Source organism: Malaya genurostris, chromosome 1 (assembly GCF_030247185.1).
Source record: "Malaya genurostris strain Urasoe2022 chromosome 1, Malgen_1.1, whole genome shotgun sequence".
NCBI classification, from domain to species: Eukaryota; Metazoa; Arthropoda; class Insecta; order Diptera; family Culicidae; genus Malaya; species Malaya genurostris.
Window position 1 is genome coordinate 10,281,237 of NC_080570.1, and position 25,566 is coordinate 10,306,802.

Here is a 25,566-nt window from a genome sequence, read left to right on the forward strand (position 1 = left end):
CAATTTAGAATAGTCATCCTTTTTTACTAATATAACTCCTCCACGACCTGGCCATACATACTTAATATTTAATAATTTTTGAGATTCTCGCATGTTTTTTAACAGTTCCAAAGAAGCAGTTGACAGCTCCTCACGAACTGCCACTTCCATTTCAGTTCCATTAGTCTTGAAGGATTTGTCAACAGCAGTAGCAATCAGAGGGCCGTGTTCCTGCTTCTTGTCTAGAACTGTCTCTCTAATGGCTTCGTCTTTGAAGACCACTCGTATTGGAATTGGAGCGCCGCTGTTTTTATTACCCGCATACAATCGGGATGACGAAACAACGGAATCACGGGACAAACTAACACCAAGACATTTGAATGTTTTTAGCACAAGCTCCCCCACATTTTCATTGGGGAGTGAGGGCAAGCCGAATATCATCGCGTTATTAGCTACTGTTTTTTTGTTTTCCTTAGCATAATAATTTTCAATTTTATTAACAGTAGCAGTCAGCGAAGATAGTGAAAGCTTCAATGTATCGATTTCTAGTTGTAGACGCTCATTCTCAGACTTCAAGTCCTTGAAATCCGAAACTATTGAATCGAACTTCTCAGACAAGAAATTCTGCGAAGACTCCACAGCACTAGTAATAACCCTAACTTCATCCCGAACTTGTTGCATCTGCTCAGCCACCGCGGCAGAGACAGTAGCATTAAGTTTATTGCTCATTGATGAGATAAACGATTTTTCATTTTTATGCATATCAGTGATACGTTTGTAAATGTCAGTACACTTGACTGAACAAAAATAGGGGTTTTGTTTGGCTCGTCGAGCCGCTACACCCACTATACCCCGACATTTAAGATGAACAGACGTAAAACAGTACAAACATGTCGAAAGATCATTCTTGTCGGTCTCAGGCTGATGACAAATTCCACAGGACATTTCATCAGCCATACCATCCTGATCCATTACAATGATCAGCAATCTAGACGCAAGCACACAATAAACACAGATGACGATATATTTGATTACAACAATAAAAAAAACTGAATGAAATGCACACCAAATATGGTAAAAAAACCCCAGGAGGGGAAAAAAACCAACTAATTAAACTAATATTTATTGTTAGAGAAAATCGCCGAACTGCAAACCAATGACCAAAGCACGGCAACCGGCACTGGCCAAATTGTCGACAAGAATAATGGAGCACACCTACCTTGATCAATCGCACAGCCAGAGGTGCGCCCAACCACCCACAACACCGCAAAAGAATCGCGCTGAACCTGTCGATCAAAAAAAACGTGAACCGGCAAGACAGCTACCAGTATATCGGCCCACTAAATCTACCTCTACCAAGCCTCACTCGTATAAAAGTACGCACTAACACGCTTACTGCCTGTTAGCAGCACGCGCCCAGCGAGAACCTTCTGCACAAAGATGCTACGAGTGTCGTTGCCGAAGAAGCAGAACCACTGCACCGGCACAATCCCAACCACTGCCACCCAGTAGAACTCAAGCTATCACTATTACTGTTGGTAGACAGCGTTAGCGAAGTGAGTCCCAGGCACGCAGTGTGTGTTGAGCGTTGGTACACCAGAAAAAAAACACAATGTACTAGCACCGGCAGCGTACGGATCGATATACCGAATCACTAATCCCGCACACCACTACACGATCGACACTAGGCGCATCAATTGCGGCGCCACCGGACAGGAGGGAAACAAACACAACGGCTGATTAGAGTAATCCGAATAGGGGCACTACCACTCCTCCGATCACAAAATGGTCAATCGAAAATGATTCCCAGAACAAAATCCACAGAACCAAATTCGCCCAGCACACCGATAATCAGCCACCGAATTCACAATCCTACAACTAGCTCTGAACAAAAATACACTTAATAACAAGTTAAATATAAGTTGACGTTTGAAAACTTTAAATAAACACTTTTAATTTGGTTCCAAATGTAGCTACAGAAAGCAGCAACTATTAAAGTCAACAGTGTTGCCAGATTCCTGAAGCTTACAATTTGACAAGCTATTTGTAGCTGCGGACAGAAACCCAGGTACGAAAGACTACGAATTTCTAAATATACAAACGGGAGCGCTGCAAAAAGTGTGTTCTCTGTTACACGAAAGTAAAGTTTTGGCCTGTTATTGCAAGCTGGTAACAAGACAACCGGATTGATTTCATCGGAAAGGACATCAATCAATCCAGTTGCCCTCGATTTCGTACAATCGACAAATATTGGGAAATTCTAAAACAGAAGTTGAAGTAGAGTTCAGAGCCTGCATTTCGGGAATTCCTCATTTACACTAACCTGCCAATTACTTCTTCGATAAAAAGCTGTAATTTTCAATGATTTCACTGATAGTACGATGAACCCACTCAGACGCATCAATGCGCATCTCCTATGCATCGCTGATTAAATATTCCGGAGTTTAAATCTATCATTAAATACATTCAAAATTCCTGCCGGGCGAGAGTTTCACCAGCTGTAGCAAACCTAATTGAGAAACGAGAGTACTTACGGTGCATTGAGAGTTGACCAGTGTTAAATTGTTTGAGGGTTGACTAATATTGAATAATATTAGGATCCAACTCCCGGTTTTCAATTAGTTGGTTGATGAACTTTAAAAAATCCACTGCCCATCATTCAGAAAATATGGCTTTCTAGTTTTTACTTTGCATGATGGGAAATGGAGATTTGATTTGCTCATGAACATTTAATATAATATCATTTTTTTGCACATTGTATCTTTATTATTGTAATAATTCAAAGAGGATAAAACAAACAGATAGGATCCGAAACAGATATCTTCAGTCTTGTTAACCTGCGGTATAGAAAACTTATGCATTGCCTACAGACTCCAAAACACAAAGCTGCTACAGAATCAAAACATTTTATATATTATTACGAACAAGACACCGTAACAGCCGGTATCCATCACGTCGATCTAAGGCCTCCATATAATACAAATCAAAGAAAATGAAAAGAAATCGATTTTCAAAAACATTTCAACTCTTAACAATCAGTGATCATCGGTTTATCGTCGCTTTTTACTGCTACCTGTCAAAGACGCCAGATAGCTCGATGTCAGTTCCACTGGATTGGCCTCCTCTTGCAGTCGGATGCGGTCTAAGGCCTGCCGTCGATCCGTAAAATTGAACCGCTTCATCCAAATACGAATACCCCATTCCATCACCAGAATCGACGAGAAAAATTCGGTGTACTATAAAATTACAGTTAAAAAAATCTCGTTAGACCGACAGCGGAGACCTGGTTTTTTAACGTAATTTTACCTTGCCTCGATCCTCGGCCGGAACGAATTCTTCCTCCAGACGTTTCATCATCTCATAGGTTTGGTCTTCTCCTAGCACACCCGTCACTTCTGTGTAGTAGACTAATTCCGGTGCATGTTGCCACTGGCGTTCGGTTTTGTCTTTGTAGCGATCGAATATTTGTCGTAGCTCTCCGCGATACTCCGCAAATGTGGCAAGCATTTGTTCATTCGACATCTTTGTGCAGTCTCTGGAATTGAAATGCAAACACAAAAATCAAACAATTCATTCGAATTGAGCTAGTTAGCTTACAAGATTGGCACGTCGAGTTCACTCTTATCCTCCGGCAGCATTTCGACTAGCTTATCTAAACCGGCACACGTCTTACGCATGGCATCTTCTTCCGCTCTAAGCTTCTCGTGATCCACGGGCTGTACAACAGTGACTCCAACTTTTTCTTTTTTCGCTTTCTTGCTGGTCTTGTGCCCACCATTTTCCTTGTTCTTGTGAGGTTGCTTAAAGCCAGACGAAGACGACAATTCACCGTCCTTCGACGATCCAGAATTTCTTTTGCCTTCTTTTATAAGCCACTGATCCATTGTGCCACTTTTGTCAAGTGCACTGGCAGACTTTTTGGCACTCTTCGAACTTCCACCCACTATTTCACTATCTTTGCGGCGACGTTTTGAAAGCGAAAAGTTAGGAGCCCTGATCATTTGACAGGTTTCCTCCATATGAACGATGGCGTTGGTTTTCGTTTTCCTAGGAAGTTGGGCTCGCTTACCGTCGTCACTTTTTCGCGTTTCCCCGCTGCTACTACCAATCAGGTCAATCACTTTCGGAGGAGAATCCTCACTGAAAATGTTTTCAACGCTTCGATTTAAATCAGAGTCGTGCTTCACGAGCGACGAAGATGACGGTTCATTATCCTCTTCTTCATCTGAACCACCGAATATCTGTGCATGGCGTGAACGGCTTCTTTTACCTTTGAAGCTACTTTTGCTCGGGCTGGACGCAACTTTTTGATCGGTTGTTTGCAAATTTGGCGATGAAAAAGTTGCAGGAACGTAAGAATGCAGCCCGATATCAATCTCCTGGCTGTAAGTTGGAGTGTATGGATCCGGTTCAACTTTTACGGTGTCTTCTATCCTGGAAGCTTTGTACTTAGTCTTGGTTGGTGTTGAATTACCATTAATTGCAAAAGGAATGTACTCTAAATGTTCGCTCGAAGAATCTAAAGAAGTTTTTATTGGAGCAGGAGTGTACTCTTGACTTAAATCCGGTAAATTTCTTAATTTTTCGATTTCTTTCTGCTGTCGTTCGATTGTTTCATTTTTGTCTTTCAACTCCCGGAAAATTTCCTTTACGTCATCCACAATTTGTACGTACAGGCAATGGGAATGGAGCTTCCTGTCGCAGACGTGAAAGATGAAATTCAAATTATCCCGCTGGTTTTTGCATTTGAATTCATATTTTATTAGAATATTCAGCTTATTCGTCAAGCGAAGCTGATATTCCTTATCTAGTAAATACTTCGAACTAGCTCCAGCAGTCGAGCCTCCGAAATGATTTTGACAAATAGAATCCAACTCTCGGTAAATTAACTTCCAGTCTTCTCTGGTCAGAAACTTATTCTCTGGGCCTGCCGAATCCCATGGCAATTCACAGTCTGGTTGAACTACCAGGTCGAGTAGTACAAATCGCTTTCCGACCTGTAAAATCGAATCAATATCAACAGGCTATTTCCAATAGTCCGCTATAGCAGCTACACATACCTTAAGTTTTTCTATTAAATGTGATACCGTCATTTTATCATACAAAAGAAATAGAATTGAAATCAAACGAAGTTCCTAGAACCACTAAAGCATTGCAAAGTAACAAAACAATATAAAAATCAGGGGATTTTCCTGGCAACTAGTAAGCGGTCTTGTTTTGATTATGGTTTATTGAATGAAATTTATGACGAACGTTTTTGGTTGCACAAGGGGTAGGTCAAAGCGAATACACTGAACCGATTGAGTGTTATGTCGTTTTCGTTTTTAAATTGCACTACACCGGTGTAGGTAAGATTGCACTGAAACCGTTCGTTTTTGCCAATTGCTCTACACCAGTGCTACACTTTTTCTGCACCGATACCACTGGTGTAGCACTCATCAAAAGTTCGGTGAAGCTCTGTGCAATGAAATCGTTTATTGTAGTCAAGGGTTACTGTTTATGTTTTCATCATTTTGTGCGTTTATTCATGCATCAGTGTAGCACTGCACCGGTGTAGTGCAAATTAAAAACGAAAACGCCATTAGTATCGTTCCAAAACGAGCAAACGGCCGGTCAAATACAATAATAAGCTTACGAAACTGCTCTTTGAAAAATAATTTGGAAGAGTTCGATACTCGCTTAGAGTTAGTTACAACAGTGAACGGAAAAAAAGTGAGTACTCATGACTATATGAAAATTTTCTGTTTTTGCGCAAATTAATTATCGGATAGTTCGATGGAAAGTGAAACAACATTTACTAAAATAACTTTTGCTCAGATTTCTTTCTTGAATATCTACTTTTTATTTGCCTAAATGAAAAACACAAAAATAATTGATGAAGCTCTTTCTACAAGATCCAAGTTTAAAACAAACCAACCAACAATTTGACAAACTCTATTATGCATCGAACCTTAATCAATTCGTTCAGAAGTTCAGATGTTCAGTTCAATAATCTATTTATTAACGAACGTTCTGTGAAATTGAAGTTTTCTCGAGCTTTAATTCCAACTGTACTGACCAATAATTTGTGATGAGGATTCGGTAAATATAATATATATGTTTTTTCAGCACAACAGTTAGTTATTACAGTGCAGTGCAGCGGGAAATAAATTTTGAATAATGAATAAATTTTGATTTATTACTCTTAATCTTAATACATTTAAATTTTTAATAAAAAGTATTTATGTTTTACTTTTTGATTTATTTTTTGGTACTTCTTTTATGTAGCAAATAGCTGTATAACTTTCCTCAGCTTTCTCTCTTGGTTTCGAGAGATTCACTGCTAACGATTCGAGAAATGGCACTGTACCGAATGATCCGTTGAAATTTGACGTATTGCCACAGACTAACAGACAGGACACTCAAATTAGATTCTTCAATCATTTTAACGGTCATTTCGAATATTCCTTTATTTGGGACAGTACTCACATGTGTCATGATGGCGCCACGTTACCCTATCAAAAACATCCTGTCTGTCATCTAGACTGTGTTTATTTTTTTCATTTATCAACAGAGTTGCCATTCATACAGAATTACCTGTATTGTATACGTCCATGCGAATTTCATGCAGGATACAGATTTAATACATAATTGTGCCTACTTCTCATCCTTCAACGCAATACAAAATCGAACCCGTTTTGTTACAATATTTACTTGCTTCTGGTCTGCCCAACCCATACACAACCTGACAGAAATAAGCCTGTTTCATATGTGTTCCACTAAATTCAGGACGGCACTAGTGTACCTAAACAATACGGGTGCAATGAATTACGAAACAAAAAGATTACAAGAGAAAAAAGTACTTCATTACGTTATTTACGTTCACTGTGTATGCGTCCAGCAATATATTTAAAAGGAGTTTAATTTTCATATTGTGACTCACGCAAGAACTCCTGAATGAAATGAAAATATTGCGATTTTTTCTAACAGCGCTGCATTACACCAAACTCATTAATAACACACGTCATAAATCTCCAAACATGCGTATTTTCTAATCTTTCTATCTTTTAATTTACTCTGCGCAACATCTTCCCTTTGGTCTAAAAAGTACGGGTGTGTAATGTCAGAGACATAACTGGATGTCGTGAATACGAATATGACACGCTTTATTTATACTTCCGAATTCGAATTGATAGTTGATCGATTGTTTGAATTGTGCAACTTCCCCCTCTTTCATTACTAGAATTTTAAACGATGCGCCTAGACTAGATTACAGATTAGTTACATTAATCATTCTGAAACGCAATTAAATATTATGAAATAAGCAGTATAGTTCTTTATAATAAAATAATCGATACGTTGACAACGACAGCCAAATTCGAAATGAATGGCTTCCGAGTCGGTGCTGTGCATTTTATATAGCAAATCAAAAGGAAGTTCTACAAACTGCAACTAATTTAAAAATGGACTGTATAGAGTACAGAAAAGTAAAATTTCGCTTAATTCTTTGGGAGTATTATTATGGTTCTAAAAAGAACCGATTTGAAGAATTCTGAAATTAATAACTGGAACTGAGTTCAAGAATTAAATTTAGAACATAGAACAGACTCAGAACTCAATTGGATTTTAGTTCTAGAACTACAATCATTTTCCAGAATCCAATTCAGCACGCAGACTCTGAATTCTAAACTCATATTCCGGAACTAAGCTCTGAAATTTGAAGACGATTTTTCGCCATGAATAAAAAATGGGTTGTATAGAGGTACAGTAAAGTAAATTCCGCATAATCCTTTAGGAGTATTATTATGGTTTTAAGAAGAACCGAATAGAAGTCTGGAATAGAGAACTGGACCCTGAGTTCAAGACCTAAATTTAGATCCAATAACAGACTCAGAATCCAGTTTCAGTCGCTGCTGGTTCTCGCCTTGGTGGCCAGCAAGCGAATAAGAGATGCGACCTGAGCGTTTGAGGTTTTTACTAACCACGCAGAAGGTGCATTCTCCGTCGCTGCTGGTGGAAAGTTTAACTCCCGCTGCTGCTGCTGGCTGGTCCTCTCGCCTCGATGGCCAGCAAGCGAATGAGAGATGCGACCTGAGCGTTTGAGGTTTTTATTAACCACGCAGAAGGTGCATTCTCCGTCGCTGCTGGTTAACTCTCGCTGCTGCTGCTGGTTAAGGTCCTCTCGCCTCGATGGCCAGCAAGCGAATGAGAGATGCGACCTGAGCGTTTGAGGTTTTTATTAACCACGCAGAAGGTGCATTCTCCGTCGCTGCTGGTTAACTCTCGCTGCTGCTGCTGGTTAAGGTCCTCTCGCCTCGATGGCCAGCAAGCGAATGAGAGATGCGACCTGAGCGTTTGAGGTTTTTATTAACCACGCAGAAGGTGCATTCTCCGTCGCTGCTGGTTAACTCTCGCTGCTGCTGCTGGTTAAGGTCCTCTCGCCTCGATGGCCAGCAAGCGAATGAGAGATGCGACCTGAGCGTTTGAGGTTTTTATTAACCACGCAGAAGGTGCATTCTCCGTCGCTGCTGGTTAACTCTCGCTGCTGCTGCTGGTTAAGGTCCTCTCGCCTCGATGGCCAGCAAGCGAATGAGAGATGCGACCTGAGCGTTTGAGGTTTTTATTAACCACGCAGAAGGTGCATTCTCTCTCGCTGCTGGTGGAAAGTTTAACTCCCGCTGCTGCTGCTGGCTGGTCCTCTCGCCTCGATGGCCAGCAAGCGAATGAGAGATGCGACCTGAGCGTTTGAGGTTTTTATTAACCACGCAGAAGGTGCATTCTCCGTCGCTGCTGGTTAACTCTCGCTGCTGCTGCTGGTTAAGGTCCTCTCGCCTCGATGGCCAGCAAGCGAATGAGAGATGCGACCTGAGCGTTTGAGGTTTTTATTAACCACGCAGAAGGTGCATTCTCTCTCGCTGCTGGTGGAAAGTTTAACTCCCGCTGCTGCTGCTGGCTGGTCCTCTCGCCTCGATGGCCAGCAAGCGAATGAGAGATGCGACCTGAGCGTTTGAGGTTTTTATTAACCACGCAGAAGGTGCATTCTCTCTCGCTGCTGGTGGAAAGTTTAACTCCCGCTGCTGCTGCTGGCTGGTCCTCTCGCCTCGATGGCCAGCAAGCGAATGAGAGATGCGACCTGAGCGTTTGAGGTTTTTATTAACCACGCAGAAGGTGCATTCTCCGTCGCTGCTGGTTAACTCTCGCTGCTGCTGCTGGTTAAGGTCCTCTCGCCTCGATGGCCAGCAAGCGAATGAGAGATGCGACCTGAGCGTTTGAGGTTTTTATTAACCACGCAGAAGGTGCATTCTCTGTCGCTGCTGGTTGATGATTCCACTCCCACGTCTGCTTCCATCGAACGCACGAAAAGAAATGATCGATGTTCGACCACGGTTCCCCTTTTATACGCATTCAGTTGAAGATATGTGCCTGACTACCTCAAAATCGTCGTCCTTGCGCGAAAAACCCAAGCGAAAGTAAAAAGTTTTCCGCGTTGTTTTCAAATTTTAAGAAAACTTAATTTTTGAGTTGTTTGTGGTTATCGCACACTGTTCAAAATATTATCCTGAATTCCTGATCATATTTTTGATGAAATGGTGAAAGAATTATGTTGCTACCATTAATACAAGTCGAGATATTCGCGATTAAGTTCTGCCCATTCTTCCATATGGCTAATTTTGAAAAGGCGCCCCATAGTAAAGTAAGTCGTATTCACGACAAAAGATAACTATTAATAGTAATTGATAGAGTTAGAAATGAACTGTTTTTTGAAATGTGGTGTGTGGCTAAAGAGTATCTAACGTATTTAGTCTTGTCAATTAAAACGCAAGGAATTAGTAGCCATTTGTAGGAGTATTTGTTATCATTGGATGATCTTCTAACGACTCGAATGAAGATAAGGGAACCATAGATTTAAGCTTGGTTTGCAAAATAGTAGTATTGTTCCTCAGGATTCAGTAGAATACATTACTTTATGTTCATTGTTCATTGAAATGTGATGAACTACTGTTAAACCTTCTATTGATGAAAAGAGAAAAATTATACTTATGCTAAACCATAGTAACTTATCATCATAATTATTTTATTGGTATCAAGAAATGCTAGCAAAATTTATTTTACTTATTTAAATATTAAAATTATTATACTCGAAAAAACAGATACGTTATTTCCAAATATTATTCTATTTACGACGTCATTGTGGAACCAGAGAACCAAAAGTTTTACTTATATTCTCGATGTATGGGAGCTGTCAAGTTGTCCACTGGTTGGGTCTGCCGCCACTTAATTTCGGGTGAAACTACCAACACAATGAAAAATAGTCTAGATGAACAACGTTGAGTCAAATAAATGGTTACCTTCCAACATCGCGAAAATGTTAAATATATTATCAACGTAATCCAATATTTTATTGTGACGATTCATTTTCAAATATTTTGATGAAATCAGGCATCCCTGCAAGCAGCTGATCGGTGTTGACAAACGAGGGGAATCCAACTAGTAAAAAAAACTTTTACATAATACAAGGGGTGTACAGATAGTAAATAGTTCGCGCAGTACAATATAGGTGGAACTAGTGCATCACGAAAAATTATTTTTATAAGAATTCATTCATACTGTCATGTCTGTTAGTCTGTGGTATTGCATGATTTCTTTCCAATTTATCGAATTATTTCTATGCCAAAACTGTTCGGTAAATAAATAATAAACTTTCGTTGTAATTATTTTAAACATCCAAATTCCAAACTACAAAACTATGCTGAATTTCTAAGAATCCGCAATTTTCATCTAAATGATAATTCTTCCGTAAAAATGTTGCCGAGCTGAAAATCTGAAAGTAAGTGTGTACGTCTTTTCAAAATAAACAATAAATGACTAACTTTTTAAGATTCGTACAAGAATAAATGACTCACTTTAGTAAATGACAAGAATGAATCCTTTTAACGTTTAAAGAATTTTAGGTAACATTTATCTCGAATGATGAGGACACTGTAACGCTACATGAACAAAGAAAATTTACAGCACATGCAAATGTCTTCAATACAAATGAAGGATGAAGCGAAAAGATATTCACAATACGTTTAACAATGCAGCGGGTTTGATTGTTTTTTTTAATCGTTTTTTCTCTTTATGAATGTGAACTTGATAACCTCAAATGAGGCAACCGTATCCACTAGGATTTCGCCTCATCGGTTCTGAAGGAAAAGAGGCTGGCAGCCAAAGTGAGGAGGAAAATGTTGCATTCTTACTCTTATTTTTTCATTGATATTTTTTATGTTCGGAATTGATTCCGGATCGAAACAAAATGGTGAAAGTTTACTCTTAATACAGTATTTCTTTATTAGTTGGCATTAGGCAAATACTTTTTCATACATATTATTGATAAACTAACCAGCAAAAAAATGATGTACCCTTACCATCATGTGCAGCAACATCGATCAATGGAAATGTGCGGGTCACTAGAAGTCCGTCTTCTATGTTTTATGTAATGTTTTATGCATATACTTATTGACCCACAGATTTCGATCATTATCAAGTTTTAAACGGACATTTTTAGAATCCGTGTACCTGACTCATTTTGTTAACTTTTTCTCAGCTTTTGAAATAATTTGGTAGCACTGGTTGCTACTTGAAAAAGAAAACGGGTGTATTTTTAGATTTGTTTATTTTAAAACTTGGTATTGACGCCACTCGATTATTTTTGGTGGGGATACGTGAAGTCATTGGTTTATGTGGATAAACCAGAAACGAATAATGCTTTGGAAACCAATATTCAACGTGTCATAGATGAAATACGTCCTCAAAAGCTCGAACGTGGTCGAAAATTGAACCTCTAGAATGATTTTTGTAAAATAGAGTCGTGAAATTATTTTACCAAATAAAACAAGGTCATTTTATAATTTGGCAAGTTTTATTCAAATTTCAAATCAGTAAACAACCCCTTCTTAGTTGCTAGCGAATTGCCCCGAAAGTGCATTTTTTCGTGTGGTTCAAATCATTAAAACATAGCGCACATTTGGAATTATTTACTACACGAAAAGTGCCCAATTCAAGCACTTCACTTCACGAGTTTTGAATTAAAATTTTCGATGAAAAAAAACGATAGAATTCACAGCATTCGAATTTCCAAATAGCTTTGATTTTAGAGTGTATCAATTCGACGAGGTCGACATTACCGGCCCATGCCGGTAATGCTGTCAAACTGACAGTCAATGATGAAAAAGCGCCATTAGAGAAATAAACAAAACTTGTTTTGTGTTATTTAATGCGTCGTATTCGAGCAATGCTCCGAGTGTCATTTAATCAGTTGGTTTTGCGTTAATTGTTCTCAATTCGTGCTCGGTAAGCTTTCGACCAATGTAGAAATGGAAAATCAATTGTATTTGTACGACTGCGAACGAAGGGTGGACATTCACATTCCAGACGCTGAAACTGTTATTGGACGGGATTCAATTTTGCAGGTTTGTTTATTTTGTGTACACCTACCGCAATGAACTTTCCTGTTCATTCAAGAATCACTGACTAATCTACATAATTTTTCCCTGTATACTACTAGTGTGATGATAAACGAATATCGCGTCAGCACGGTATTATAAAAGTGAACTGCGAACAGACCAGCAGCGTTCAAATCACCTCCACCCATTCGAATCCGATTTTCATACGCACCGCTGACAATGTACTTAACATTTTAACTAAAGATTTAACGGCCACCTTAAGGCAAGGGGAAAAATTTGCACTACTTCCGGATCAATACTGGTACGAGATACGGTTCCGAAGCTTGGAAAATTTGGATGAGCAACAAGAAGCCGCAGTTAGCTCTTCGTCAGTTACTGCCGGAACTTTGCGTGTGAGGACAATGGACGAAGTCAACAGTGTTGCTTTGATCAATGGTGAGTCAAATGAAGTACTGGACCAAGTTGCCGAGAGTATCGAAAAGCGCAAAATGACAGATGATTCAGAGGCTGAAAGTAGGAAAAAGGTGAGAACCGAACAACCTTCTGGCTCCGATGGATGTCAGTCGGAAAATGTCTGTCCAGCGTCTTTCTCGATTGAAAATGTTCCTCCGGTGGTCAAACCCGATCCAGATGCTAGCGAAGCGGAAGCTGGTACTTCTCGTCCAAAATCCCCACAGACATCGACAGTCAAAGTGGAGATTAAGAAAGAAACCGCAGACAGTACTGGGTCTCCGCCGAGACCATCCTGTGAGTTCGGTATCCGTTGCTACCGGCACAACGCCGAGCATCGGGCACAGTTTGCCCATCCCAACGATGTCGACTACCGTAGACCGTCATTTCCTCCGGCTCCGGAAGATGCACCGTACTGTCCGTTCGGGGCAAGCTGCTACCGCCGTAATCCGGAACATTTTCGTGAATACCAGCATCCAGACTCAAGTGAGTATAAAGGTATGCGAAAAAAAGATATCATCTCTCGTTGTCATTGTTTTTTTTTTTTGTAATCATGCCTGAAACTCATATCGAAATGCTCATCAGTTGTGAATGTTTGTATAGTATTTTGGTTCAATTGATAAATTATTTTCATATTTTTGTATTGAACGAACGGAAAAAAATTACACCAGGTCAATGCACTTGGACACGGTTCACTGCCACCGGTGACTCATCAGACGACGACGATTCTAACGATACTGGCTCGCAGCGTCCCAGAAGAACTATTAAGCAACCTGCTAAGTTGAGAGATTATGTTGTCAATTGAAAAAAATTAGAGGGTTGTATTCAAGACACGACCGAGCACAATAACATTAAAAATGAAATGTTTCTAGGGTCTTCATAATAAATACAAAAATAAAGATGATAATGATGATGATACACTAAACTTCACTACACTTCACAGTTACTTTAAAGCTCAATTTTAGATACAAACAACTTAAAGATTTAAACCTGAACAAATGAAACTATTCTATTTTATGATTTTTTTGATAATTTTCGAGAAACGTACAAACTTATTAATTTGATTTGATTTATACCGTTTATTTACCCCCAGTTTTAACCTAATAATGGTCGTTCACTGGGTGGACTTATTAATTTTTATAAACAGTTAATCGATCCAAGAGAATGTTGTACGAGTAATCTCAGTTATGGTGTAATTTTATTAATTCTTCAAAATCGTCGATAATCTTCGGAAAGTGTCGGTAAATAATATGGCAACAATACGAGGAAGAAAACATGTGAAACAGTCCGCATAAAATATTTAGTTACTTACATTGATTTTCGCTTTGGCATATTAGGAATATACGGAATGGATACGCAACGAAATTCCAAAATTTGTCACAGTTACAACGCGTGTAGCCATCAGACGCTTATTGTTTTGAAGCAAATAATAATTGAACTGAAACTGGCGGTTAACCAAATTCTACGAGGGTTCTTATTCAAACTATACATGTAAAATCGTAGGTAAACTTACCTTGAGTTTATCTTTGATACTATATGATATTGCATCTAATTGTACTGTATATGTGAGCCTGTGGAACTCAATTATACTACTAAACCGAGGAGACCGCTTTTAGATAAGTTTCAGAATTTAATTTTGAATCTTTTGAAGCGTTTAATTCCTGGTGGGACAACAACTTGTTCAGTCACATTGTCACGTTTTGTTCGTATGGGAATGGAGATTTAAGTATGCAAACCGATCCGTTGAAAAATGAAAACATTTTTAAGCTTACAATATTGAAGCTTTGGAATCATTTAAATGAGGAAAATCCATTAACAAATCCTCGAGGAACAAGCGCTGCAAATTAGATCCGAAAAATCAATCGCCGATAATTCTAAATTAGCCTGATAGTTACCAGAGAACCAACATAAAATACTCAATTCAAACCAATTTTTCAATGGTATGCAATTAAAATATTCAAATGACGTTATCTCATAAGGTTTAGTTAAATGTTTCCGAATCGATGGGTTGTTGAATTATATCAATCCATCAACAAATGACTGAGTTATAAGCGTTCAAAAGTATGACAGAAAAATGTTACGCGATTAGTTTTGCATGTTTTCAATTGACACCCAGCCTCGGGAAGCGAAGTGTAAAGCATTTTTAATGGCAAAATCGGCCAAAAATTTGCTAAATACATGGGATATTTTAAAAGAATCGGTAACCACGCTGATTCGGTTCTTCAATAGCTAGATGATATATAAGATACTCAAGCGAACACGGTGTTGCAGACAACAGGAAATTTCACCAACGCATAATGCAAAGGCGACAATCCAGCAAGTGAACGCATATACAATCCAGTCATCAGATCACTGGACAAGCTACTTGTTTCATTCACAGTCAAACATCAACTAGGCAAATAAATATTGTGCAGCCTATATTTATAGATTTCTCTTCATACTACGCAGAACGATACGGTATTTTTTATGCATGACGCAAAGCCTCCTATGCCGAACAAGAAGTTGACGTCATTTTCTACAACAGGGATTGGTGGATGAAAACATAGGTCGATTCCAACCATTTTTTCAATAGTATGCTATTGAAATACTGAAACGACGTCGGCATACATGTTTAAGTTAAAAGTTTCCGGATCGATTGGTTGTTAAATTATAACAATCCATCAACAAATGACCGAGTTATTAACGTTCAAAATTATGACACAAAAAGGTTACGCGACTATTTTTGAAACTTTTAATTGACACCCGGCCCCATATAGTGAAGAGTAAGGCATTTTTAATGCCAAAAAACATGTTATTATTATTCACGCAATGCATTATGATATGAGTTTTCAAGTTAATCAATAAAGCAATCATATGAAAACAAAACCTGCAACCATGGATTCAATTAGGTTCATACTTTTAGCATCGGTTACTCGCGTGAATCAAGTACCTGTCAATCTCTACCAGCCACAACAGCAGCAGCAGCAGCAGCAACTACCGCCTCGAAGGCCTCCACCAAACGATGATCAAAGGCTGCGTCGTCGACGTCGTGATTTGGCGCGGGACATAGTCATAGCCGCTATCGCTAATCCGCGGCTCTTTGCCGGCAGTGACGAGGATGACGATGACGACGAAGACCTGTTCGAGTACGAAAGCGATTCCGACGAGTACAGGCCCGGTCGTGAATCGAACGATGATTTTGAAGATGACGATGAAATTGAAACGCAGGAGTTCTACGAGGCCGAGGAATGATCGGAACCGTTGTTTTTTTTAAATTATTGTTCGCGGTAGTAAATTCCTAATGTTAGTTGTTTGTTCGGGGAAGTTTTGATTGAAATTAAAAAAATGGATGGCTCATTTGATAAAATGTTTACCAATTTTACTTCACAATAGTTCCTTCGTTACACCAAAATTCTCTGTAGTTAGAAGAGCTTAAACTCGACTTAGTTTCTAATTTCGTAGCACAACGTTGCGCCCACTAGCAACTCCAGTTTGACTCGGTGCCGTTTGACTGTTTGCGCTCATCAGTAGGGCTGATGAAGAACTGCTGGAGTTGGCCAGGGCCAGCGTATTTGGTGATGAATTTATTTGACCGTAACCTTTGTAGAGGGTACCTAACACAATGCCTAAAAACAGGATCAAACCAACTTGGTGGTTGGAGATGAATTTCGTCGCACAGTCCGTTGGATTATCGATATTCAGGGAGTAAATCTGTAACAGAACTAGTTTTAAATCCGTTGCCTTTTCGAAAACAAACAAACCAACACTCACCTGATGCGCCAAATGGGCAGTGATCACTCCCAGCGACGAGTAGTACGGCCAGGTCTGCTCACAGACCATCCCCGCCGTGATTAAACTGCCAATCATCGCCGTCGAAAATCCCGTAAGCCAAAGTTTTGTCCGATCACCGAACCGGATTGCCGTCGATTTGATACCCAAAAGAATATCATCCACCTTATCCTGATGGGCGTAGATCGTGTCGTACACAATTGTCCAGCAAACCCCAGCGAGATAAAGCGGAAGGCAAGCGGACCACAGTACGGAACCCTGCGTTGCGCTCCAGCCTAGCAGTGCGCCCCAGTTGAAGGTCATTCCCAGTACCAGCTGTGGCCAGTAGGTCACTCGCTTCATCAACGGATAAACGATCACCAAACCCAGTGAGCTAGCACCCAGCACAATCGAGTACCAGTTCAGCTGCAGAAGAATCAACAGCCCGAAACCTAGCTGTGCCGATAGAAACACCCATGCGTCCGATTGACTTAGCTGTCCCGAAACCAAAGGCCTGCCTTTCGTTCGAGCCACTTTTGCATCGATGTCTTTGTCCCACATATCGTTGATAGTGCAACCGGCACCGCGCATTATGAAGGCTCCCGTGCCAAATAGGGCCAGCATCAATGGATCCGGCCAGCAACCAGCCGGTGCACTCAACGCTATACTCCATCCGCACGGCCAAAACAGCAACCATGATCCTATCGGCCGATCTATCCTCATCAATCTAGCATACGGATTCTTTCCCAGCTTTTGTAGTAAACCCTTTGGTTCATTTTCCTTATCACTAACTTGACTACTAAAATTTCTTACAATAGCACATTCCTGAGATACTATCCTAGCATCTAATGGCCAACTCCTGTTGAAAGGCGCTTTCGCGCTAGCTAACGTGCCAGGTAATTTTCCGATAGGCACCTGCCATATTTTACTGGGCGGGTGCCCTCTCCATGTATGTGTCAGCAACACATTTTGCAAGTTCGAATGTCGTATTTTCTCATACTTCAAGCAATTGATAAGCCCTCGGAGCATATTAGTTGAATTGGATCGTCCTTCTCAGCAGATTCGGCCGGGATTTCATTTCATGTAGTCAATCGATATCTTTGGCGACATTACAAAGTACACAATGAATAAGGAAAAATATATCTGTTGACTTCTTAATACCAACTGGATTCCCACGGACAATACCGCGAGACGCAATATTTACTGCGGTTTTTCGAACGAATGATTTCTTAATTCACATGGCGCAAGAAGAGATGAGCGAAAAGTTTTGACAGTTCATTCAATGCATTTTTCGGTGGGTTTGACGAAACTGATCGAATAGCTTCCAAGGCGTAAATTGTTAAAGTATATCGCATATAAATTCAATTACTCTCACCAATACAAATCCGAAAAACTATGAACCATTATTTCCACATAAGAATCAATTGATTATCAATCTTTTTAGATAGGAAAATATTTATGCTTAACGATTCAGTATATCTTTGTTACGATTCACAATTGAATTGAATGTATTCGTGGTATTTAGAACAATAGGCTAACTTTACATTTTGTTGTTTTTCAAGAGAAAATTTATTGAAAAATTAAGTAATTTCATTTGTTACGATATTTAACAACCTAAACCTATTGTAAAAAGGTTGTTCACAAATAATTGGACAGTTTATAGCAATACATTGCAATATATTCCTGGTCGTCAAATGGTGAGATAACTAAGTCCTCACAAGTTCCTATCTCATGCCTCCCCGTGTGTCTATGATGACATTTGGTCAATAGAACGGCGTCGACTGGGTGCTATCGCCTTCTGCGTTAGTAGCAGAATGAGAGGGTGCGAATTGACTCATAAGTTAAAGCCCATCCTAAAGTGCAATGTTTATCATAGTATATTACAACATATGATTCTGTTGTTTATTACATCATGTATTATTATTATTATTATTATTATTATTATTATTATTAATATTATTATTATTATTATTATTATTATTATTATTATTATTATTATTAATATTATTATTAATATTATTATTATTATTATTATTATTATTATTATTATTATTATTTTTATTATTATTATTATTAGAAGAGCGTAACTTACACTGCCACATTAACTGTTATATTGTATCATAGCATATTATTTCATATATTATCGTCTTACGTGTTTTTTTGTCTTTTATGTTATTATATAATATGTTGTATGGTATTATACTGCATTGCATTATATCATATTATATTGTATTATATTATATTATAGGGTTTATTATGAGTAGTACTACGTACCTCTGCGCAAAATATAAATTTGTTTTCCTTATAAGTTATCATTTTTAAAGTAATCTTTTAACTAAATATCAAGGTCGTCACAAGATGAGCTTGGTCCTCACTGGTTCCTGTTTCTTGCTTACACGTGTGTCTGTGGTGACAATTGGTCGATGGAATGCGTTGATGGCAGAATGAGAGGATGAGAAATAACATATAAATTCAAGTAATATAATATCATAGCATATCGCAACATATCATTTTATTCATTCTATTAATTATTATATATCTCATTGTATTATATTATATTGTTTTTTATTATTATTTTCATTATTATATTTATTGTTATTATTATTAATTTGTCATTAATAATAAAAACATATATTATTTTTATAGATGTGGATATTATCATTGTTATTAGAAGAGAAATATTCTACTTCCAGCAGTATAACGAAGATAGAAGAGCATAACTGACACTCTACATTAATTGTTATTTTATATCATGTTTTATAATATATTATATCATATTGTATGACATTGTATTATATTATATTAAATTAAAATATATTATATTATATTATGTTATATTATATTATTTTGTAATCTATCATCTATCATTTTATGTTATATTAATTTCATTACACTATGTTTCATTGTATTTATCAATATAAAACATTTATCACGGGGACGTAAAGGGGAGGGAGCATCAGGGCATCGGACGAATTGATGACTGGACGAGGGATTGTGGATAGCCAGCCCAAGTCACTTGAAGGAAACTTGTTTCCTTCTGAAGGTTTGAAATGAGTCTGACGCGCCCTTCTCAAACAAACCATCAGGCGGGTTCAAGCATGTATAGCGATATGCTTCATCCATGCACTGGATATTATGGTTGGAAGAGCATCTTTTATTCCCGCGGAATACGAGTAAGTGACTCTACTTACATATCCGCCCAACCCTTTTTGTTCGCTTTTCGGTAACAGCTATAGTAAGAAGGGGAATGGATGAGTCATATCGGAGCTACTGTAAGTCTACCCGTATCCACTGGCAAGTCCTTGAACTGATGGTGGCTTCACTTCACATCACATCACATACATTGCAATATATTCCTATGGTCACTGAAAAGTTTTGATTCTTCACGGAGAGAAATGCAGCATGCTGAGAATAACTGTTAGTAGATTTTTGAGCTTGATTTATGATGATTGCTAATTAGAAAATGATTGTCTTAACTAATTTCTCCCTTAAACGTCAACAATGATTTGAATCAAAATTTTGGTCCAATCGAATGAAAAATAAAAATATTCCGGCCGATTTTATGGTTGAGCTAAACTATGTATTACATTTCAACGTACACGTTTTACAAGTAAAATTTTGACTGCTCTCTTTTCCAAGAGGGTTTTAAAAAAATCAAGCGTATGTATTGATTATTATTAATTTCAAAATTTGTCCAACAAAAATATTTGATGCAGAGTTCTTTACAGGACTGATGAAGCACCGAATCATTGGATACTAATAAAATATCATGACTTGATTGTTAATTGTGAAAAATTCGATCGTCTCGCGATTACAACACCAACCAAAAGCTTGGGTTTTAAGAATTTGATAACAAATATAAATCGACATAAAAGTAGCTTGAGAATTAGTTTAAAAGAAATTATTTTATTCTCAAAACCAACAAAAATGTATGAACAAACAAAAGCGTTTGTTGGAACAACTTCATTCATTAAAATAGTAAAAATTTGGTTATTTTTGCAATGTTTTTCTCTTTGTTTTTGAACCAAAAAATCGTATAAATTTTCTGAAATATTGTTTATCTTGTACATATTAATACTAATCCGAGAAATGTTTCCAGAATTTGGAAGATTTGTGGATACAATACATTACTTAACTGATGGTTGCAAAGCAAACTACGACTTTGACTATCCATAGAGAAACAACTCAAATACGCAGTTAGTTTTTTTGTATCTACAGATCTCGTGGTTCTTTGCGTGTTATGGAATGGATGGGCTAGATTAACACCAAAGAAGCATTGCATTGAATATTCTGCAGAAGCATTGTATTGTTTTGAAAAGAATGGTTTTTGTACTACAACTTGTCTTGTTTTTTATATGCCAGCGCAGATTTGTCTGTAGGGTAAATTCGGGTGAGACCTCGCGTCACTAAAGATGCCGCACTTTCGATATCTCGTATATCGATTCGGTGTATTGGCGCGAGTGTATGTATGAGGGTGTATTCCATCATGCAAAAAAACGTAAGTTATTGCTTTGCTTTATTAGTCAAAAAAGTAGTATTATTAAGTATCATTACGTGTCAATTTTTACATTTTAAGCCTCCTCAGTAAGTACCGCGAGAATGCAATATTGCTCACTGTATCAAAACGGTCGTCCGAACACGAGAAAGACATACGAGCCATGACGGTTTCTGTTCTCTTTGATATTCCGAATATTTTTGAAAACTGTAGTTTTTAGTCATTTTAGACTATCGAAATTTTTAACATTGCTGATCATATTTCCGATAGCAGAGAACAAAAATCATGTTGTTGGGTTATGTACAACATGAGATATTCACGATTAGGTTCTACCAATTCTAGTACAGTGTAAATGTCGAATAGGGGCCCCACAGTAAAGTAACACTCAGGCAAAAATACATGGAATTTCATAATAATATTATTGCTTTTTAGCCACAAGAATATCATATGCGATATAAGACCGCCTTAATATGACACGAAAATTTCAATTCCAATAAAAAGCCTTATGAAATTCATATACGAAGTTTTCAGCACATTATGCGAAATCTTTATGAAAAACATAATTTCTCTCATATACTGTGGAATTCATAAGTCGTTCGTATGAAAACTATAATAAAGATACATGAAATACATATTGCAGAGTCATAAACATTATAATATAGGTATATTTTTCATATTGATTTCATGATATGGCAATTTTGGTGATTTTTGTTGCATCATAAGATGATTTTTCTATGATCTTAATCATGATTTTCACTACTCGTTTTGTCTGAGTAAAGTCGTTTTCACGACCAAATATAGATGGTCAAAATATCTCCGTTACCCTAGTTCACCCAGCTTTACCGTGTTCGAAAACAGAATGGGATCTGGGAAAATTCGATTCAGTGCACCAATCCCACTGTCGTCTGACAGTTTCTTTTGGTTACATTTTTCGTAACAAAACGAAACGTGTTTCTATTCCGGCTGTCAAATGCATTGCCCGTTCTTTTCAAAACAAACGTGAAAACGTGCTCGCCTGGGTTCTTAGCTCTGTCGGAGAAATCGTGTTTTTCCTCTGAAAATGGCACTGAAAGCGCTAAAATGTAAGTACTACCAGTAAACAATGATTTGTGAATAATTTTAGTGTATTATTACGTCGATTTATTCTGATTTTATAGGTCGCCAATCGAAAAGACAGAAAGCCTCACTCAGGTACAAAGTTCTTAAGAAGATTGCAGCCAGTAAGAGAAAGAAGGAAAAGGAATCTAAAAAGTTACCTAAATTTAAATCCAAAAAGCAAAAACTTATCCAGGTACCGAATATATGTCCGTTCAAGAAAGAGATTCTGGAAGATGTTGCGGCGCATAAGCAATTTAACGAACAGGAAAAGGAACGAAAGCGAGAGCTGCTGAAGCAACAGAGACAGGAAGCGCTCAAGGGACAAACGATCGAATCCATAGCTGCTGATGCAAATAAGCGCAGTCAGGAGTACGACCCAGACAAAGCAGAAACGGCTATCGCAAAAAGTCAGGAAGAATATACAAATGTTGGCAAAGGGAAGGAAGGTTCGTTGAGGGCATACTTCAAGGAGTTTAAAAAAGTGATAGATGCGGCCGATGTGGTATTGGAAGTTGTCGATGCCAGAGATCCTCTCGGCACTAGATGCACTGAGGTTGCACACATTGTACGGGAAGCCCCGGGACAAAAGCGGTTGGTGCTGATACTGAATAAAGCCGATCTCGTTCCGAGAGAAAACTTAGAGAAATGGCTCAAGTATCTTCGAAAATCGAGTCCGGTAATTCCGTTCAAAGCGACCACGCAGACTCAGAAGTATCGTATCGGAAATCGCAAATTTAAAGCTACTAAAACTTTGGAATGCTCTCCTTGTATTGGAGCAGATTTACTGAAAGAACTGTTGGCAAACTACTGCCGCAGTGACGACATTCGTACATCCATACGGGTCGGAATCGTGGGACTTCCTAATGTGGGCAAAAGCTCATTGGTTAATTCGTTGAAACGTAAGCGAGCCTGTTTGGTAGGTGCCAAACCTGGAATTACCAAACAAATGCAGGAAGTCCAGATCTATTCGCACGTGAAACTGATTGACAGTCCCGGAATAATTTTTCAACGACCAAAAGACGAAGACAACAATCGCTTTTACGCGTTGAAGAATGCCCAAAAGGTAACGGAAATTCAGGATCCGTTTCCTTTAGCAGCTGACATTCTGAAACGAGGGACTATGAGCTTCTTTTGTAAATTATATGATGTTTCGGAATTTCACTCGCCGGATGAATTCCTGGCCAAAAAGGCGATCAAAATGGGAGCGCTTGCTAAGAAAGGTATTCCCGATGTCAAGAAAGCGGCACGCATGTTGATCGAAGACTGGAATGCTGGTAAGATTAAATACTGCACTCATCCACCGGAGGATGGAGACGACATTCACGTTAGTGCCCAGCTAGTGTCGGCCGATGCCCCGGAGTTTAAGTTGGATAGTTTAGATCAAGTGATGCAAGCTTTAGGCAACGAATACGAAGAAAGTTTCAAGATGAAAGACAAGGATGGCGAAGAGATGGAAGTCATCTCGAAAGATGAGATACTGACGATGGAAATCGATACCAAAGGTCCCGTCAGTATGCAACTTTCGAAAGAGGACGAAAAACGGAAAGCCCTGGACGAGCTGTTCAACAATGGAAGTGGGAAAATTATCGAAACCGACGAGCAGACAGCGACTGCCAAGGGAAAGAAACGTAAGCTGAACGATTATGCCGAGGAGGAAAAGAAATTCCGTAAGGATCCCATGTTTCAGCTGGATGGAAATAAAACGGTCAACAAGAATCGTAAGGCTGAATTGAAAGCCCGGAAGAAAGCCGTTGCCAAGGGTGAACGACGGGTGACGGAAGTGGCGGACGATCTGGAGTCGTTTTCTCTTGATGGTCAGTCGAAGAAAAAGAAGGTGTCCTCGGCGGATGATTACGATTTTGATAACGATTATCAAATGTAAAATTTGAGGTTTTCATACTAATAAATATCAATTTAGAAAAAAATGAATTTGTTTAACATGAAGAGACCCGAATTGCATTTAGGTAACTTGAACTAATGAAAAACTATAAGGATCTACAATGCCGTCGATCGTTAATTTTAATTAATTTTTAATTACAAAGCTTTTAGTTTACATGTAAATATTCGATGAACATCGAAAACATAGACCTTGTTCAATTCAATTTGCATTCTGCTTGCATCAGATAAATTTTATTGATATCCCGAATGTATGCAATGAAATTCATTGCATTTGATCTTTTCCGTGTTCGGAACCTCGATATTTAGCCACTTTACATCGAATTTGTATTCAAGATTTGCTTGCATGCAAATATAATTATGACGCTAGATGTCGCTTTCTAGACTGTATTAGAATGGTTCGTGGTCACGCTATGGTTTTACTTGTTTTAGTTTTTGCCATTTCGATAAAAGCGATCAAAATTTTATTATTGCGAAACGTTTTTAATCTACTTTTTTAAACATATCGAATGTGTACTACCAAAATTTGCCTTAATCATATATAAAACTCCAGTGATCTGATTTCAGACAGTAAGAAAGAGTGCCCATTATTTAATCCGATCTATGCTAATAATTCTTGAAAAAACCTATCATTAGTTAAACTTTCTCCCGCATTCCGAAAGGACCCTCTTAGAAAAAAAACGTTCAACGGTGGTCTTCCATTGGTCCAAAACGTTGTGTTGATGGTCCAATCAACGTCTAGTTAATCGTTAAACCTTCGTTTGCCGATTTTGAAACAGACCATTGAACCGAGCGCCATTTTTTTTTGTTCAGTAAATCAAGCAGACAGAGATCCATTGTTGGGCTATTTTCAATATGAGGAGTTTGAGCTCCGTTGGACTAATTATTTCTATACGAAGATAACACCAAATTTCCACACTATTTTTGTGGGAATAAAAACAACAACAAACCGTTCCTGCAAACTGAACGATTATTTCGTGCAGTGTGCCGATCAACAATCACTCAACGATCAATAAAATATAATCGCTTGCTGAGTGGGGAGGCTGATTGTGCTCTATCAAAATTGATTTACATTACATAGAACACTCTATGTAGTAGATTACAGATAATTTAATTGATCGATTGAATTTTATTTTAACTTAGTTCTAAATTGAATTTGGCATGAAAGCAGCGAATAAATTTTCTACATCAAATTTTAGTAGGTCGTATTTGATCTGCACATTTAGAAAAAAAATGAAATTTACGCTTCACCTAAATTCAAACATGACGTAATTTCTTCGATGATGACACAATAGAACATCTACTAATATGTAAAAATAAATTTTGCGTCTGTGTTGATGTAAGCTTCAGCTGTAAATCATGACGCTCGTTTTATGTGCATCTATTAAGTTGTAATTTTTTCCAAGTGTGTGCACACTTTAAAAAAAACTGTGATTTTACATCTTTGTAAATGCACATAAAAGGAGCATCGCAGCT

The 25,566-nt window shown here is 38.3% G+C and overlaps 4 protein-coding genes across 8 annotated transcripts; 2 read left to right on the top strand and 2 right to left on the bottom strand.

The window, feature by feature from the left end:
• Nucleotides 1-2,735: 2,735 nt before the first annotated feature.
• On the bottom strand, nucleotides 2,736-5,215 carry LOC131432124 (uncharacterized). The gene is made up of 4 exons (XM_058598227.1): nucleotides 5,040-5,215; nucleotides 3,577-4,976; nucleotides 3,286-3,514; nucleotides 2,736-3,215 (listed from the first exon to the last, which is right to left on the bottom strand). The coding sequence occupies exons 1-4, from the start codon at nucleotides 5,070-5,072 to the stop codon at nucleotides 3,030-3,032; spliced, it is 1,848 nt and encodes a 615-aa protein (XP_058454210.1). The 5' UTR covers nucleotides 5,073-5,215; the 3' UTR covers nucleotides 2,736-3,029.
• Nucleotides 5,216-12,077: 6,862 nt separating this feature from the next.
• Nucleotides 12,078-16,184, top strand: LOC131432145 (aprataxin and PNK-like factor). Of its 4 annotated transcripts, none has more exons than XM_058598273.1 (3): nucleotides 12,078-12,410; nucleotides 12,506-13,352; nucleotides 13,526-13,732. In XM_058598273.1, exons 1-3 carry the CDS (start codon nucleotides 12,315-12,317, stop codon nucleotides 13,657-13,659), a joined length of 1,077 nt encoding a protein of 358 aa, XP_058454256.1. In that variant the 5' UTR covers nucleotides 12,078-12,314; the 3' UTR covers nucleotides 13,660-13,732. The 4 variants fall into 4 exon arrangements, with proteins under 4 accessions (XP_058454256.1, XP_058454261.1, XP_058454242.1 ...); XM_058598278.1 differs by having other exon boundaries at nucleotides 12,087-12,410; nucleotides 12,506-13,340; nucleotides 13,526-13,729; XM_058598259.1 differs by lacking the exon at nucleotides 13,526-13,732 and adding an exon at nucleotides 15,757-16,184 and having other exon boundaries at nucleotides 12,131-12,410.
• Nucleotides 16,185-16,192: 8 nt separating this feature from the next.
• On the bottom strand, nucleotides 16,193-17,860 carry LOC131432133 (4-hydroxybenzoate polyprenyltransferase, mitochondrial). 2 transcript variants are annotated; one of them, XM_058598247.1, is made up of 3 exons: nucleotides 17,763-17,860; nucleotides 16,605-17,699; nucleotides 16,193-16,544 (listed from the first exon to the last, which is right to left on the bottom strand). In XM_058598247.1, the coding sequence occupies exons 2-3, from the start codon at nucleotides 17,628-17,630 to the stop codon at nucleotides 16,284-16,286; spliced, it is 1,287 nt and encodes a 428-aa protein (XP_058454230.1). In that variant the 5' UTR covers nucleotides 17,631-17,699; nucleotides 17,763-17,860; the 3' UTR covers nucleotides 16,193-16,283. The 2 variants fall into 2 exon arrangements, with proteins under 2 accessions (XP_058454230.1, XP_058454221.1); XM_058598238.1 differs by having other exon boundaries at nucleotides 16,605-17,860.
• A 4,203-nt stretch (nucleotides 17,861-22,063) lies between these two features.
• On the top strand, nucleotides 22,064-24,119 carry LOC131432171 (guanine nucleotide-binding protein-like 3 homolog). The gene is made up of 2 exons (XM_058598287.1): nucleotides 22,064-22,178; nucleotides 22,254-24,119. The coding sequence occupies exons 1-2, from the start codon at nucleotides 22,157-22,159 to the stop codon at nucleotides 24,074-24,076; spliced, it is 1,845 nt and encodes a 614-aa protein (XP_058454270.1). The 5' UTR covers nucleotides 22,064-22,156; the 3' UTR covers nucleotides 24,077-24,119.
• The last annotated feature ends 1,447 nt before the right edge of the window (nucleotides 24,120-25,566 follow it).

Coding starts and splice junctions, on each gene's coding strand:
- LOC131432124 (XM_058598227.1), bottom strand. CDS start 5,072: ATGACGGTATCACATTTAATAGAAAAACTTAAG. Junction 4,977..5,039: donor ATTTAATAGAAAAACTTAAG/GTATGTGTAGCT, acceptor TCGATTTTACAG/GTCGGAAAGCGATTTGTACT. Junction 3,515..3,576: donor GAACTCGACGTGCCAATCTT/GTAAGCTAACTA, acceptor TTTCAATTCCAG/AGACTGCACAAAGATGTCGA.
- LOC131432171 (XM_058598287.1), top strand. CDS start 22,157: ATGGCACTGAAAGCGCTAAAAT. Junction 22,179..22,253: donor GGCACTGAAAGCGCTAAAAT/GTAAGTACTACC, acceptor CTGATTTTATAG/GTCGCCAATCGAAAAGACAG.
- LOC131432145 (XM_058598259.1), top strand. CDS start 12,315: ATGGAAAATCAATTGTATTTGTACGACTGCGAACGAAGGGTGGACATT. Junction 12,411..12,505: donor GACGGGATTCAATTTTGCAG/GTTTGTTTATTT, acceptor GTATACTACTAG/TGTGATGATAAACGAATATC. Junction 13,353..15,756: donor AGACTCAAGTGAGTATAAAG/GTATGCGAAAAA, acceptor TCATACTTTTAG/CATCGGTTACTCGCGTGAAT.
- LOC131432133 (XM_058598247.1), bottom strand. CDS start 17,630: ATGCTCCGAGGGCTTATCAATTGCTTGAAGTATGAGAAAATACGACAT. Junction 16,545..16,604: donor CTGCCCATTTGGCGCATCAG/GTGAGTGTTGGT, acceptor GTTCTGTTACAG/ATTTACTCCCTGAATATCGA.